We start from the raw sequence: 18,156 nt of genomic DNA on the forward strand, positions 1-18,156 counted from the left end.
GCGCTATATAAATAAATGATGATGATGATGATGATGATGATGATGATATACTGAACAGTCCTCAGATTAAAAACTTACAATGGCTAGTGATACTAGGTGACTTTACAGTACAGTCTTTGGGGCATATTCAGTTCTCACCGGTAATTTTTAACACTGTGTTTAAAAAAATTTAAACTATCCGTGCGGTTTTTGACAAGTAATCGCGACTGTAATTAACGCAGCGTTAAAAATCATGGTATTCAATTTGAAATCCAGTAACTCCGCCACCACACATTATCCGTAGGTGTAAACGAAATTTTTAGGGGAGGGGAGGGGAGGGTTTAACGCGGCCTTCTAAAATTAAAACAAAACGCATTGGCATACATTTGTATTGCATTACACAACCTATTTTATAATAACTTTTTTTTTTTACTATACTGTACTATTATCTATACCATCACAAAACACATAGTACATACATATATTAGTGATTAATGTGTTTATTAATTTTATTCATTTTTAAACATTCTTTTTGTAAAATAAAAATGTTATACATTACTGATAAACATAATTTTTTTTTACATGATTTTAATAGTTTTCTTGTTTTCAATTTTTTGCACAGCCATAAGAGGTGCGAGATAAAACTGTTGATTTGACAGTTTACTGCACCACTTTAAAAAAAATAAAAAAAAAATGTAATAGCTTCTCCTTCCCCCCTATATTTTCAATGGACCATCCACCTGTCCGCGATGGGACCGTTTTTTTCGCAAACAAAACGGTGCGTTAAAAATAGATTTGAATAGCGGGTAAAGGCAACACTCCAGAAACAGTGAAAACCGCATAAAAAAAAAAATAATCACTTGCCGTGGTGTTAAAAACAAAATTACAGCCGAGAATCAAATTACCCCCTTTAAGAGAATGCATGGGGAGTGTCATTGCTGCACTGCAAACAGACCACTGAACAAAATAACATCATAGCTAAAGGTTTAAGCAAATATATGAGAACATATAATTTTGCAGCTTATGATGCTTTCAGATGTGATGTCTCTTTTGTCTAAAGATTGGGAAAGGCAAGATGTTAATTTAACAGAAACAGACCCTATCTTAGAATCTACATAGAATTGAAACACCTGCTACTCATTCAAAATCTACATCTTGTTTCTTGTGTTATTGTTTGTTGTTTATTTTTTGATTGTTTGTTTATGGGCAGTTTTGACTGATTTATTGGATCTACATTATACACTGTACTCTGTTGTAACTGCCATGTTTGTTACATATTCTTTTACTAAAAACTTAATAAAAACCTTGTAAGTTTAAAAAAAAAAAAAAAAATCTACATCTTGCTTGTAAATGGTCAGACTTTTAAATAAATTGTTCTGATGCTAATGCCTTTAAGATGAATATCTATGGTAAATAAATAGACACAGTTATTAACTACCTAGAAGCAAGATTTCCAGATACGCCATTTCCTGTTTTTCAAGAGTTTTCAATATAGACAGCCATGACCAAAATATGGCTTGGGATTCTTTTTTGACCATAATTATAAAAATGGAAGTCCTGCGATCTTAAACTATGAAAATTGTAAACTAGAATGGGCAGTTGCATTAAAATTGTTTGAGCTAGAGTCCTACAAAAACCTATATCCAAAACAAATAATGCATAACTTTTCAACAACTTTCCTCAAAGAATCCTTTTCCAAATTTACACATATAAGCACAGAGAATTGTGAAAATAGTTTTCTACTCTAAAACAAATTAAAACCTGTTTAAGGAATCACATGAAGCAGAGCACATTAAATAATCTGATGCTGATTTCACTAGAGGGACCAGATCCTATAGACTTTATGAAAAGGCTGCAGAAGAATTACTCTCAAGGTTAAATCAATATAAGGTCAGGATTTCAACATTTAATTACCTATTGCCCATATTACTCTAACCTGTTTTTACACGATTTTTTTTTTTTTTTTTAAACAAATGGTAGGGTAAGAGGGTCAAAACCAGTATCTTGCCCTGGGCTACACTAGGTCCGATTTTTCGGCGTGTTAAAATCGCGAATAACATCCCCCAATACTATAAATAGACCTAGCACAGTGAGCTAAGCTCATTGTGTATCGGAGCTTCTACTATGTAGAAGCTGTTTGCGGCGGCTCTCCTTTATTTTCTTCCTTCAAATCAAGAATCGTGGATCTTCTAAATATGGGGCCCTCCTGGCTGAAAACAAGAAGACTTCAAGCAACAAAGGGGTCCCCCTGGCCAAGAAGATCAGAAGACTGCAAGCAGAAATGACATTACAAGCAGGGACTTTTGGATACAAATTTAATTGGGACTTGTTTGACAGCCATTTTAGGATTAAAAGCTGCTGACGACATATGAAAACATCTGTGGCGAGTATAGGGTATTTATCATTTTAATAAAAATAGATAACATGAGGGTGTTTACTGTGGGTTTATTATTTTTATTAAATGTATGCGGTGTTACCAAGGGTGTGGTGGTTTCTTTAACATTCTTTTCTTTTGTGGAACTACAGGTCCCAGCCAGCCCGGGGTGTCAGGGCATGTTAGCACTTGTGGCTCTCCAAGTGCCATCATGCCCTGGCTGCCATGGGTATGCTAGTGCTTGTAGTTATACAAGTAGCAGCATGCTCATATTATTTATGGCACCCTGGCTGGAACTTGTAGTTCCACAAAACAAAATGCATCCATTTATTTTTTTTTATACTTTAATCGCCGTTCGTACCCTACACCCACCGCCCCAGGGTTGTAGGAAGAGCCCTAGTGCTTTCAGCACTGGGCTGTGTGTCCCTAGAAGGAAGGCCCGCTTGTTTTTTTTCTGTGGACTCCACCCCCTAAGGAATCCAGTCCAGCGCTAAACAGCCTGGGGTTGGTTGTCATTATGGCAGGACCCCTGCCGCGTGTCCCCACTGCTATAGTGCCACCAACCCCGGATGGTTTGCCTAGTACTGGTTCTGTGAAAATCGGGGGGTCCCCACGAAATTCCCGATTTTCACGGAACCAGCAGTAGTCTGGCAGCACTAGGGTTGATAGTGAACAGAGGGGGGACCCCACACACTTTTTTTTTTACTTTGATCTATATTTAACAGTTTTTACAGCTGCAGAAGCTCCAGCTCTATTGCAGAACAGTGTAACAGTGATGTGTTTATTCAACACGCTGCAAGCAAGCAGAGTGTTGTATCTGGCGTGTTTGAAAGCAAACTCTGAGTTTGCTTAATCGCAGCTTCATACATTTGAGACTTGTATAGCTGGAGTGGCAAACAGTTGGGATTTTGATCTCTATCGATTTTGGAAATAGTGATTTTGACAGAAGCACAACTCTGGCGATTTTACATGAAATCTCAGCTTCATACATCTGCGAGTTTCAACTCTCCCGAGAAAATCGCTGGATTTGCAAAAATCGGACCTCGAAACATTTACCCCTAGGTATATAATAAGGCTCTGGAAAACAAGGAGAGAATAATGATGAGGATAGAAAGCAGAAAGAGGATTTGCTGTTAAACATAAAGGGGAAAACTTAAAGAAACAAATACTCTTTCCAATAGCACTATTAGGAAATCCTATAAAGCAAGCTATAATAGAGAAAGATATGTAGAGTAAGTAACAAATAGATATATAAAACTATCTGCCCTTCCCTTTAGATTGTAAGCTCCTTTAGCAGGGCTCTCTCCTCCTGTTTCCACCACTTTAAACTTTGCTCTCCAGCTATTATGGCCACCTCCTTCTTCGGCTTTCTGCCCACTGACTCCAGTCTTGCTTTTCTCTGCACGGTTTCAGTGGCTCTTAACCCATTAGCTGCAAACTACTCTTGGGCACAGGTTTCCAGCTTGTCCTGAATATCCCTCACCCTTTCTTATTAGCTGTGCTTTGAGCTACCCGAGTTATAGTGTTACTTGTTCATTGTACCATACTGTTCTACCTTGTACTGTCCTATTGTTTGTACCCTGTACAGTGCTGCAGACATTTCGAGGAGCCCTACAAATTAATTATAATAATAAATAGTGAAGGCCCCCACCCAGCTACTTCTTGATGCCAACCGGCTGGCAACATTTTCTGCGGACAAGACTATCTTCATACCGCATTTACCAAATACTACAAATAGGACTACTTCTGATCAAATTAATATTGCGTATTGGTGTTATTTTGGGACTATGCACTGCAATATCAGAACAAATGTCCGATATTGCATTGTGTTGGGTCAGCATTAGTGATCAAAATATGCTAGAACATTTATCTGTAGATTGGTTTATAAATACCTTAATAGAACAAATCGATGACATCATCATACAATTTCTGTTGCTCTCAACAAATATACTGCAACCTGTTTGCAGAGTCTTAAGCATAAGAGGGCACAGCCAGCAAAGGCATAATGGCTTTCATTAGTGCCTGCACAGAGGCAACCTTACCTCTGTGATTCAACCCAGCTGGCTGTCACTCACTCAACTAAGGCTCATCATTTCTGCTCAAGTAGGAAAATCCAGAAAGCCTAGTTTGTGTGCAGCCACAGAAGACAAAAATTAAGAACTTATGATCGAGCAGATATGAAATACTGATATGTTTATTTACTTACACATGCAAACAGAAATCTTACATTGAGACTAAAAGTAGGTTGCAATTTTGGGGGGATATTATTCCATTTTCATGAATGCAAGTTTAATATACTGCAACACAAAAATATCAAACAGAAAACAATATATAATAATTGTATTTAGATTCCAGATGTGTAAAATAATATTTTCACTCTTACAAAAATAATAATACCTATCCCCTTATCTTCTTAGTGAGGTAGTATCTACAGAGCTACAAATGCAGGGCAGCAAACTCTATATGGATCAACAGTAAGCCAGCTGAATTTTTCACTGGCACATATATACTGAATATCTAATGTGTAACGCACGGACGCCAAGGGCTATTATTATTATTAATTTTTATTTATAAGGCACCACAAAGTATCCGTAGCGCCGTACAAGGACAAACAATGGCACAGTGCAAGGTGAAACAGCACAGTACAAGTAACAGTAAGTACTATAACTCTGGGGCTCAGGCTCAGCTAACGAGAGGGAGGGGAAAAGTCAGTACAGGCAGGTAACTTTGGCCTAAGAGGGTGGGCACGGATGACAGGTTAAGAGCCACTGAGGGGAGCGGAGAGAAGCGAGAGGAGACAGAGGGGAGAAGGATCAAGAGGAGGAGAGCTGAGTAGCTGGAGAGCGCAGTTAAAAGTGATCGAAACAGGAGGTAGGAGAGCCCTGCTCAAAGGAGTGTACAATCTAAAGGAAGGGGCTGCTATGGAAATGGTATTTCCCGGACATAACTTCAAACGAGCAGGAGTTGCTTATTTGCATTTAGCTGCTTCCACAGACATTTAGAAAAGCCTTTTTTTCCTTCGAGTTAAAGCAGAAATGCAACAATTTTCTAGGGTTATTTTTTTCTCTGTTAAACACTAATACATTTGTTTAAATACAAATGACAGATTCAAACTTCTCACCATTTAAGTAGTGTTAAAATGCGATTTTAGAAAAGCCAAGCATTTTTTCTTATCCATGAAGGGCAAATAATGTACAACTCTTACAAGAACAAAAAGATAATACCTTATTTAATACAATGGGATGCAATGTACAAGCTATAAAGCTTTTAGTTTCTAAATAATTTGCTATAGGTTACAGTACATTGCATAATGTTATTTAATGTTAAACTACAGCTAGTAGACACAAATGGGGAAAACACCAATATAAATTCACTTAATAGGGCATGGGCCACCACGTGCCATGAGATGAAGTCTATCAACATCTGGAATTGTGCAGGAGGGATGCAGCAGCATTTTTCCACATAAAGCCACTTAACTGATGGCTGGCTGATTGAGGTGGTGGAAAACGCTGTCATTCCAGAATATCCCATCAATGCTCTATTTGAGGTCAAATCTTGTGACAGAAGGCCATGGCATATGGGCTACATCAATGTTATGCTCAAACTATGCCCCCCATCCATATATGATATGTGGATGGGGGGCATTGTGATCCTGGAAAACACTAATCCCATTAAGAAAATGTGCTGTAACATGGGGTGAAGATGATTAGTATCATTATGTAGAAATTAGCATTGACATTTTCTACAGAGTTCTTTAGGTTGGCACCACACACGCACTCATCCGTTTGTTGAGAACATAGTGAAGGATGATTTATCTGATCATATAGTCTTCCTCCACTGTTCGGTAGTCTATTAGTGGTGCAAAGGGCACAGGCAAACTCACTACCATACATTGTCAAGTGTTACAAGTGGTTAATGCAATGTAACCAGACTATAATAACCTACTCTGTGGAGCTCCTGTTGAATCTGGTTTTGCTGAAACTGGCTGCTCACACCAAAGGTTACATTTTCAGACAATTAATCTGCATTTGCATACTATAGGATTGTGATATCTGTGCAAGCGTTTCTGCCTACCGTTGCCCTTTGCTGCCGACGATTTTCCCTTAGTTCCATGTGGACATCACATTAGAGAAAGCTGCTCGAGAGTCATCTGCAAGTTGAGTGGTCTTAGTCACTGAAGATCCTGCCCCAACAATCACCCTCTCTTTCAAAGTCACTGATGTCTCCTCTTACAGCCATGCTAGCTACGATTATATAGCAATCAGGACAGTCCAGAATTTTTATATGACCCTGACCATGCTGAGATGTTATTTGCTTCATTAACACGACATCTGGATGGAAAGATTTGCTTTTGTAGCCTTGGTGTCACTTCTATACGGAGGGGGGGGGTTTATTTTTGTTTCACCAACTGTATGAAGTGTAATAAATATGTATTTACTGCAAAATTTTCTCTATAACTAACCACACTGATTTGCAGTTTTTCCATAAGATCAAAAAAATCAAATAGATTTGCATGTAATTTATATGCAGAAATGTATACATTTAGAACGTTCATGTTCTTTTATGCTGAATGTACCAAGTCTGAAGATCCTTCCAGGTCGATGGTGATATTGGTTGTTTAAAAGGACTCATATCCCTTTCCCAGTGGGGTAAAATTTTAGATTAGTCACTACATTTTACTTACATTTTCAATAAAACAAGCATTATTCATCAGTACTACTAAATAAAGAGAAAAAAACCATTAAAAACCTCTAAACAATAGAATTCAGTAATAAAATACAGTAAGCAACACTAAAATAAATAGGTGTTACATTTAATTTACAGTCAACTGAACATTTTGACTTGAACAAACAGTGTATATGTAAGAATTGCTGTTTCGAGTAGACTTGTTTCAGAGCACACTATTGTATCCAATTAGATAATCAAAATGTTCATAGCAGATGGAGGAGAGAGTGCTTAAGTGGGAGACAGTAATCAAACAACTCCTGGTTTTTTTTTGTTTTTAAGTGAAGACAGGGCTGCAAGTGACAAGGGGTAGTGTCATGATTAGAGGAAGGGAATGGAAGCAACCAGGAAACGACGGACAGTTAGGACTATTAAAAAAGCAGGTACACCCAACAGAAGAGTAGTCATGCGAGACTTTCACCTTACAGAGGAGCCATCTTCTATTTACATAACCAATTATGGATATGCATTAGATGGTGCACAAAGGATATTCCATTACCATCTTTAAGAAGAAAAAAAAAAAAAAGCCACTTCCCTACATTACCAAGCCCCCTTCTGTCTCCATCAACTATGATCTCCAAAAGGATTTTTCAGTTAGACTAAGATCAAATGAATGTGTTTTTTGTTGCCAACCATGCTAGGCTCAACTTTTTGCATCTTCAATAACACCCAACTCTATATAAGAAGCTGGTCAACATACACAGGTGGGGTAGGGATGTATGTCCAGGTACAGCCATATTAAAACATATGTTACACTGTCCTGCTGTAATGCTTGGATCCCTTGCATACATTGTTATTGTCTAACTGCATTTTCCTCCAGTTGCATCAGAATTGTTGACAGTTTAGGTTGCCCATTTGGTCTAAAGTGAAATAGCTGTCCAATTCCATGCATGTAAACACAGCTTATTCTAAAATATGCATGAGGGACAAAAATTCAAAACATGTAAGTTACAAAGATGTAAAGAAAAAAAAAAAGTGAACACAATAGCTTTCTTTAAACAGACAAACAAAAATAAGAAAGCATGAAATTTTTCAGCAACACTGAAAATACTGTTACTGCAAAATAAAGAACATTAGTAATAGGGTAACTTTATGCAGAGTAATTAAAAGTCAAAACCTGTGATGTAGTACATAACACAATATCAGGGAGAGATGTACTTTTCTAGCTCATTTTCCTGCAGATTAATTCTTCCTACACCCAAAGTAGGAGTGCTTTTTGATAATACTGCAGTAATCTATAATGAAACTGAATACAGTAATTTACCTACAGTGACTTGCACTTTTAACACATGTGCAATATTGATGAGATTAAAACTGGAGTACCACTAATGCATCATGTTGTTTGAACATATAATAAGCGAGCAGGAAGGTTGCAGGACCATGTGTAAGCATATGAAGAATATCAGGATGTGTACAAAGTGAAAGCAACTGCAACATTTTCTGACCTTTGCAAGAGTCAATTCCTGGAGGTGTCACTATACAATTCAAACACTCAAAATTAAACTCGCACACAAAAAGAGCATTATTTGTGTTTATTTTCAACCAAACTGATATTTCACATGACTCTGAGATAATTCATAAACTACACACTGTTGATAACACCTACTGACAGGCTTATTAACAACTGCTCTATAGGAAACAGAACATACAAACCAAGAAATATGTCTAATTATATGCAATTGATCCATCATCACCATTTATTTATATAGCACCACTGAGTCCGCAGCGTTGTACAGAGAACTAACTCAGATCAGTCCCTGCCCCATTGGAGCTTACAGTCTACATTCCCTAACATATCCAATGTTGTTGCTAATTTTTCCAGGAAACTACAAGATTACTTCAGTAGAACTTTCAGTATTGTAGCATACAATTAAATGTTTTTAAATAAGGAACACTATATCAACTGCATCTTACATGCGCTTTATTAAACATAGGCTTCATTAAGAGAGACAACATTAAGTCTACACAGATGTTAAAAGGGAGAGCAACAAAAGTTGTCCAGTGCATTCTTTATATTAACAAGAACAATGGAAATTACAACTTGTCATTTGAACAATACATTTAAATTACTCACATGAGTACTGACTATACTGAAAGTATAGTTGTTTTTTTTTTTAAACACCATTTCTCAAAGTATCAAACCCGATGATATTGCTCGTGCTTTGCAGTCTATCCTCCACCCACACTCAAATATCCCTGTTTACCCTCTACGTCAGCAATAGGCGACCTGGTACACCTCAAGGGCCACAGGTACAGCCCTTTAGCTTTCTAAAGGACCCTTAATCTTAAACAATAAATTAATACATGTAATCCACGAGACACCACAACACTGGTGTGAGGAGCCCCAAGTACATCCTGATTCATACACACTTATTTCACGAGTTAATGCCGTATTCACAAACATGAATATATGAATATTCAAAGCACAAAGAGTAGGCCTTCTAGTAATGAGGAAGTTTAGATTCGAGTGTTGTAAAACTATAGACCATGATTAATATAAAATATTATATATATATATATATATATATATATATTAGTATCTCAATACAGAAAATAACTAAGCACTGTACAGATGTAACTGTACAGCCCACACTTTGCCTAGCATGCCGGCCACATACACTTTAACGCCCCAGGGCCCCACACGGTGCTTTGTTATCCAGGACACCCCACCCAGCGCTGCTAGAAGGCCTATACCATTACACAATTAGCAGACCCCAATGTTTCAACACTTAGCTTTGATCAATAACACGATGTGATCTCCTACCTGTGCTATCAGCAACATTGCCCACAGACGAAGCCATGACGATTGTTTGTGAGAGTCGGTGCACAATCCTGCTCCGGCCTCACTCAGTAATATGAAATGGCGCCTAGCTGTAATACCGGAACTATTTCTACGAAAAGTAGGTCGCTCTGTCAGTGTGTGAAGCTTTGAGTGTTTTTTTTTAAGATAAACTATATTGCAGTGGTGTTATTCAGAAATGTGTTGATGTATAAGAATTCTCAAACCAACACCATAATAAATTAACTGTTGGCCAATGTAACCTTAGAGATGTTAACCATTACGTCTGCACATAAAAGACGCAAAGTATCCCTCCGCTCAGTGCAATGCGACAAACAGCTGAATCAACGCATGCTCTATCCTGCAGCGAAAGAATGGAACTGGGGATGTCCTTAATACGCCATCTTTTTTGTGGTAACCTTCTAGTAGGAACTGACGTGCAAACCGAGATTACGCTCTGTATTATTAATGTCAATGATATATACCTTAATGTTATTTACATGCATAACCGTTCTGTTGCTGCGCTGTATGACTTTTATTAAAGAGTTACATTTGGTCATGTTACACATTGGTAGACTTTTATACGGATAATTGTGCGGAAACAGTGGTGTTGCCCTTCATAACCAAGTAAGTAGTTTGCTTACATTTGACTAAAAATTATATAATTTGATTGGTTGCTATGGCCAACACATACACTCGTGGATACATTTTTAGAAATGTCCCAAGTCTCTTAACTTTAGGCACTGAAACAAAGACATAATAGGTAATTTGCTATACTACTAAGTAAAAGTAGGGAACTATACAATACATAGACCATACTCGCCAACACTCCCGGATTCCGGGTGGGTGTCCCGGGAAAGTATGGCAGTTTCCCACATCTGCCCACCTCCTAGTGAAGTGGGCAGAATTAAATCCAACATGCCGCAATTCCCTGAGAATCGTGGTATTTGGCTCTGCCCCCTGCTGTAAAGAGCCGCGTTTGCGTCATTACGTCATGGGCGAGCAAAAGTCCTGACCAATGGGAGAGTGCAATAGAATTGGGATTTGGCACTCTGATCTTCATCATGTGAAGTTCCAATGTTACATCATTCTAATTACTTTTAAAGTGCAAATCTGCAATAATGTGTTTTTATAATTTCTAAGTGGAGTTACCCATTTATTAATTGAGGCTCCAAAGAGAAGTATTTGAGTTGATGCCTTTATTTGGCCACATGATCATTCCTATCCCGGAACACAAGCCTGCAAAATGTTGAGCAAAGAGTATGCACAGGCAGGAATCAAAAAGCGTAATGGGGTGGTGGACTATTAAATGCACTTGCCACACAGATACACATTTCAGAAAATAAAATGTTCTGCCCTTGTGGTTTGTAAATTATCTCACAGAAAAATACATATATACAGAGATATATATATATATATATATATATATATACACACTGATGCATACATATTTGCACTATATTTTTAATACACAGGTTTTATTGTTTTATCTATATTACTTGTTTTTTTAATATAATCTGGCCCTACCTTGCTGTAGATGGGTTGCTATCAGGCTGCATGGCCGGCATCCTTAAAGATTCATCAGAAGACCCATCTACTGTGTCTTTAGTTCAGAGGAGATATCAGTATCCATCTGGTGAACTATATATCTGCTTAACCTGTACTGTCGATTCTGAAATAAAGTTGTGTTTTGGTTGCAACAGTTTGCCTTGGTGATTTCCGGGAACCCACTAGGACTCATAGAAATATATAATTTGAAGGCAGAAGAGAACTGCTTGGCCCATCTAGTCTGCTAATTTTTTTTTTTTTACCTATGGTAGCATCAATCCCTATTTGATCATTTAATCTTAGTAAGGATATCCTTACGTCTATCCCAAGCATGTTTAACTTACTCTACTGTATTAGTCTCAACCACCTCTGATGGTTGACTATTCCACTTATCCACTACCCTATCTGTGAAATAGTTTATACTCAAATTTCCTTTGCACCTACTTTCCTCAAGTATCAGTGCATGTCTTCGTGTTGTAATATTTCTTTCTTTGAAGAATGTTTCCCTTCTGTACCTTGTTAAAACCCTTGATATATTTGAAAGTTTCTATCTTGTTCTCTTCTTTGCTCCAAACTATACATATTAAAATCTTTTAGTCTTTCCAGGTAAGTTTTGTGATGTAGGCCATGCACCATTTTAGTCGTCCTTCTTTGTACAGTCTCTAATGTATTTATATCGTTCTGGAGATGTGACCTCCAGAATTGAACACAGTGCTCTTGATGAGGCTGTATCAATGACCTATACAGTGGCATTATTACTTTTCTTTTTCTGCCATTGATTTCTCTCCCTGTGCAACCAAGCATCTGACTTGCCTTTCTCATGGCTTTGTTATATGGCTTACCTGCCTTTAAGTCGCCTGAAATAGTGACTCCTAGATCCCTTTCCTCCTCAGTAGTTTTCATTATAGTGCCATTAATACTATATTTAGCCTTTGGGTATTTGAGACCCTAGTGCATGATTTCGCATTTTTTGGCATTAAACTGCAGTTGCCACTCTTGACCTTTCCTCTAGTCTACCTAGATCATCAATCTATTGTTTTACTCCTCCTGGTGTGTCTAGCCTGTCGCATATCTTTATGTCATCTGCAAAAAGGCATACTTTCCCTTCAATGTCATTTGCAATGTCACCAATAAAGATATTAAAAGGCACTGGCCGAAGTACAGATCCTTGAGGTACTCCACTGGTGACCTTTCTTGTGAATGAACTCCATTTACTATAACTCTTTTCTATCCTGCAACCATGACCTTAGGAGATCCAAGATTTATTCAGCCATCTTAGGTGAAATGGGGGGGTTTAGGGATCTGCACTTCCTATGGGTGACCCTGAATGACGTGGAATGCTGCCATAGGTATTTGGTAGAAGGGGTTCCAAACCCCCCGAGGTAGACTTAAAGAAGAGAGAATCCCTTGGCGCAAATAAGATTAAATGTATACAAACAGTATACACTAGTAAAGGTAAAGATGTAAGAACGTAAGATATAGAAGTGAAAGTACAAAGTAATGGTATAAACAATTTAATATGGCAGCGCACTGAAAAGGCTAGAATAAACTGCAGTTTGGACAAATATAAAGGATTTAATTTATGCTTTGCTCACATACATTGCTACCCCTCCTCCGATTCTTCCCACTTTGTCCTTTCTAAATGAATGATATCCCGGTATAGCTATGTCCCAGTCATGCTTTTTATTGCACCATGACTCAGTAATAGTCACAATATCCAGATCATCCCTTGTCATTATAGCACTTAGTTCTGAGATTTTATTTCCTAAGCTCGTAGCATTTGCACACATAGCTCTAAGAATTTTGTTTGTGCGTCCTCTAATCATAGCTATGTTAATCTTTATGTTTATTTTGCCTTGCATTGTCTTCTGTTGCTGTGGATATGTTTCTTGTTCCATTAGCCTCCAGAAATGATACCTCTTGGTTAGGGGAGTAGATTGCTTTTGTCAGCGATATTTCTTGAGTCTACAGTGATCAGATAAGGTGTATCGTATTAATATGGCCGGCCGGAGAGTCAGTAAAATACACACAGGTCTGGTATTGCAAAAACTCTGATTTACTTAAGCTGGGTACACACTACACTGTTTTCGTCCAATAATCGGCTCAAACAGCCGACATACGACCACTTGTTCAAAAGTCGGGTCAGTGTGTGTAGTGACACGATGGTTGAAAGTCTGCCCAAATGGACGATTATCGCCTCATTTGGTTGGTCGTACCAGTTAATATTTTAGTTCCAATCTCGTTTCCGCTGTGTAGTGTGTATAAACTTCCGACCAAACCACAACAGTGAGTACGAAATTACAGTCATTGCTCACAACAACATGGCTGTAAAAAGTCGCTAAAGGGACGTCCGCTCTTCCCTTTATCGTCCTAAACAAGGCTAGTGTGTATGCAGTCCATGGACCGTACGATCGGAAAATCGATCGCATGTAAAATCGCTCGGCATAAAAAGTTGGTCGAAATTTCTGTAGTGTGTACCCATCATTAAACAACTAAGACACAATCGCACAACCGTATCAAGTATGGGTCATTCCACATCAAATCAACACAATTTTAGAAACAATTCTACCTTACATTCTCTAATTTCAATTAAATTTGGTATAATAAATGCTGCCATGGGTGTAAAGAAAAACCCCAAATCTTAGGCTGATATGTGCACTGGTTTTGAAGTAAAAAAAAAAAAAAAAATTTAACAAAAAACTTGCTTTTAACTTTTAAAGTGCATTTGTAGCTAACCTGATTGAGCTAGAGAGTTGAGCAAGGTCTCATTTTAAACCTCTTGTTATTGGCTTGCGATCTAAATGGACAAAAGTCCTGACTAATAGGCCATAGATTTGGGACTTGGCACTACGATCTTCATTGTGAGGTTCTAATGTTACATTATTTTCATTACTTTTACAGTGCAAATCTACAAAAATGTGTTTTTATAATTTCTAAGTGGCGTTACCTATTTATTAATTGAGGCTCCAAATTGGAGTATTTGAGCTAACTCCTTTACGTTTGGCCACATGATCATTCCTATCATGGAACGCAAGTCTGCAAAATGTTCAGCAAAGAGTATGCACAGGCAAGAATCAAAAAGCGTAATGGGGTGGTGGACTATTAAATGCACTTACCACACGGATACACATTTAAATTATGGACTTAAATTAGGGACCAAGGGGCATTTCGTCACTAAGTAAAGCCCACCCAAACCTAACCTGTCCCTGTAAAAGGCGGGCCTATTCAACACAATTGAAGTGTCTTTCCACGTAGAGTAACTTTCCACATAAGTGTTTACATGTCTGTGCAGAAGTGGGAGCAGGCGCTGTCTGTAAAATCTTGTTCCCAAACACCCCTGAAGAGGAAAGTGCATTCCTCTAATAAAGTGAACTGCAAAAATATTGCTTTGTTGATTTTCTCAGATGTGTAGTGCCTCAATAAATACAATTTTATGGCGTATAGCTTCAAAACTAGTGCACATATCGGCCTAAGATTTGGGGGTTTTCTTTACACCCATGACAGCATTTATTATACCAAATTTTATTACAATTTGAAACCTTGTGTTGATTTGTTGTGATCCGTATTGTCAAAGTCAGCAAATTGGATAAAGTAATTTCAATTAATATCGAGAAAACTTGGTTGTCTTTGTCTGAAATTATGCGTAGAGTACGCTACGGTGTGGAGGGGCGTATCCAGCCGCAACACGTGGTAATAACAGGTTTTACAATTTTACACACATTTGTAATTAGTACACATTAATTGTAGTTGCAACACATAGTTATTTATGTCAAAATATAGCAGTATTTATGTTTAGTATTATAAGTTATATACTTGTTAGTTCCTGCAACCTGAACCTTTGATTTCACAATGTCATGTTTAGTATCATTTTAATCCCCTATTCATCAGCAGTTGTCCAGTTCATTCGCCAAAGAGATCGAACATTGCATACTCTAGTTAGCGATGTTAGGGAATAAATGTTTAAAGTGATATTGACTGTATAATGCAAATAGGCTAGTTGAAACTGGATTCTTGGCGGGAAAATCGGAATGCATCCCCTGGAGAGCTGACCCTCACCTTTGGATATTTTGGTTTGAACTGGCCTATGACCTGCAGTACACTGGACCTTCCTGAAGCCTGGACCAATAGAAGCAAGCTACATCATCTGCATTGTTTTACTGTATTCACTGACTGCATATAAGCAGGGGCTCTGGACTTAGTGTACAGTCTTCTTGACCACAGTCTTCAGACCTGAATGACTGTACACTGGATCCAGAGCGCTTGCGATAAGGAACGGCTGTATTTGTTTTATTTCGCATTGTTATTCTGCTACTTTTGCCTATTAAATTACTTTGTGCTTTGAAACCACAGATCGGGAATCGACAATCGTTATTGGATAGCAATTACACGTACATAACAGTATGTAAAATATAATACATTATGCCAACAAATAGCCTAAGCAGACTAGAGAAAAATACATTAGATGTGAATATGATATTTAAACATATTTCTAGAAATATCACTACTAAGCTGGTATATTATCTGTGCTCCTCATTAGATCTTGAGTTTAATAAGTTCATGATGAAGCTTCCTAACTGCTCAATTAGTATTCCGTTTCCCCTTGAAGATGAGTGCAGGCCGTCACTTTTGTATCAGCCCCTATTTTGTCACATGGCATGACTGTGGTCTATTAATCCAATTTTCTCCTCATAACACCACTACTTTAGCCACCCATTGAAGTTTTTGATGCAATGATTAATGTCCTCACCAATGTGTACTGGCAAAACTGCTGAAAAAGTTACAGTTGTTGCCACCTGCTTTAAAGCAGTCCCTTACTTTCTAAACTCATCTTTTACGGCCATGAATTCAGCATTAACCAGGTCGTTTGTCCCTAGGTGTACAATGACATCCAACTCTCCATCTTTTCTTGCTGCTTTCACTCCAGGTAAGTACCTGACTTGTTTCTCTACTTCAGTAGATGTGTGCCTCTTATAGTGGAATCTCCCAATAGAGGTGTAGTTCTTTTTGGAGATTTAATTTTCCTGTCCCTATAACTAGTAGAAGTCCGCATATCCTTATGTTGTGTATTATATTATCTGTACATTCCATCCTTGCTAGAGCAGCATACACTCCACTCCATCTACTGTCGCCTTTAGACAACACTCGGTGGTATCCAAGTGGTTTCAGTTGTTGTTAAGGGTAGCCTTTTCTGATGACCATGTGACACCCTCTGTCGGTATTTGCACGGCTTCTGTTGATTGAAAAGGCTATGACATATGGATAACATCAATGTCATGCTCATAAAACAATTGGCATATGTACTCTGTAGATAAGAACATTGTCATCTTGGAAAACAGCCATACCTTCAAGAAAGAAATGCTGCAACTTAAGGTGAAGGTAATCATTCAGTACCATTAAGTAGCAATTAGCAACAAACTTGCTTCTAAGGATATGACTGCACCCAAAACATGCCAGGAATTAAAATATTATTTAAAAACAATGATCATAATATGAAAAATCATTAATATAAAACAGACTTAAATACAAATAGTGTAAAACAAACAGCTTACCTGTCCACTTAATCCAATATTGCCTTTTTTTATATTTATAAAAAGGAGAAACTGATGTACCACCCAATTGTGCACACTCTGTGCTCTGGTAGCTAAACAGTTATCCCTTCACACACTGGTTTCTAAAGAGTTAATCCAGCCAAGCAATCTGTCTTCTAAACAGGCAATGGATTCGTTTAGAGCAATAAGGACAGAACTATTCAATTTTAGATTTAATATACAAAAGAATAAAAAAAAACAATTAGATAAAGATTTGACATACAAGTAAAAAATTGCAAACAGTTATAAAAACAAATGGGATGAAAGTCAAGAGCATCACTTACATATAATAATCTGTCAATCAATTAGATTGATCCCCAAGAAGCTGACAACTTGTCCCTTCAAAGCACAGGTTTTTAAGCAAACTCAAATGGGATGGCATTCACAAGGGCAGTGTGAATGCTAATGTGGGGGTGGGAATGTCCCTTGGGTGTCACCTAAAGTTTGTTCAAAACTATTCCTAAGCTTTGACCTGTCAGGTTTTCTCCGATATATCCCAGCGACATAACTTTCCCTTCAATAAACCGGTCATAAATTCCGGCACATTTAAATACCAAATATGATGGGATTACGACAATATCCGATCTTGTCCTGACATACATGTGACTAGGGCTGTTCCCTGTATAGTTGCTACCTATGTTTTAAAACCTTTATGTGGTTGATCACTACTTTTAATTGATTTTAAGTGGCATATTTTAAAACTGAATTCTTTTTGTGTATATTACATATAGCCTATGTTAGCACATGGCCTCTTCTATTCAGGTGTCACAACCAGGCTATATCTCACCACGGGAGCTCTTTGAAGCTGCCCCAGGTGACACTCCTAACTTCTCACACTGGGATGTGCAAAGCAATCCAATACATTTACATCAGACTCCCTGACTTCACATTTTACACTTTAACTAAACGTATCAATGGATTCATTTGATATAACTTATTTACACTGCAGTTATGATTTTTCCCTTATAAATAACTGCAAGCTCTCTATGCTCACGACACCGAGCAAAATAAAAATCTACCCAAAATATCCAAATACATGTTTTTTTTATGGAAAGTGCCAGAAAGTTAATGTAAAGCAAATGTGCTTTGTTTTTTTTCTAAATACCACCAAGAAATACTGTTTAGTATACTTTACTTCTCGATATCGGAATGGGGGAGATATG

The 18,156-nt window shown here is 37.7% G+C and overlaps 1 protein-coding gene across 3 annotated transcripts in view; it reads right to left on the reverse strand.

Annotated features, from left to right (window-relative positions):
• OGT (O-linked N-acetylglucosamine (GlcNAc) transferase) overlaps positions 1 to 9,976 on the reverse strand; it is a 57,548-nt gene extending 47,572 nt beyond the window's left edge. The window contains exon 1 of one of the 3 annotated variants that reach the window (XM_075184444.1): positions 9,843 to 9,976. In XM_075184444.1, coding sequence (XP_075040545.1) covers positions 9,843 to 9,879 — 37 coding nt within the window. In that variant the 5' untranslated portion in view covers positions 9,880 to 9,976. The remainder of the gene's footprint in view (positions 1 to 9,842) is intronic. The other 2 variants (XM_075184442.1, XM_075184443.1) reach the window with 2 other exon arrangements.
• Positions 9,977 to 18,156: the final 8,180 nt, after the last annotated feature.

The sequence above is a fragment of the Mixophyes fleayi genome, chromosome 9, assembly GCF_038048845.1.
Source record: "Mixophyes fleayi isolate aMixFle1 chromosome 9, aMixFle1.hap1, whole genome shotgun sequence".
Taxonomy (NCBI): Eukaryota; Metazoa; Chordata; class Amphibia; order Anura; family Limnodynastidae; genus Mixophyes; species Mixophyes fleayi.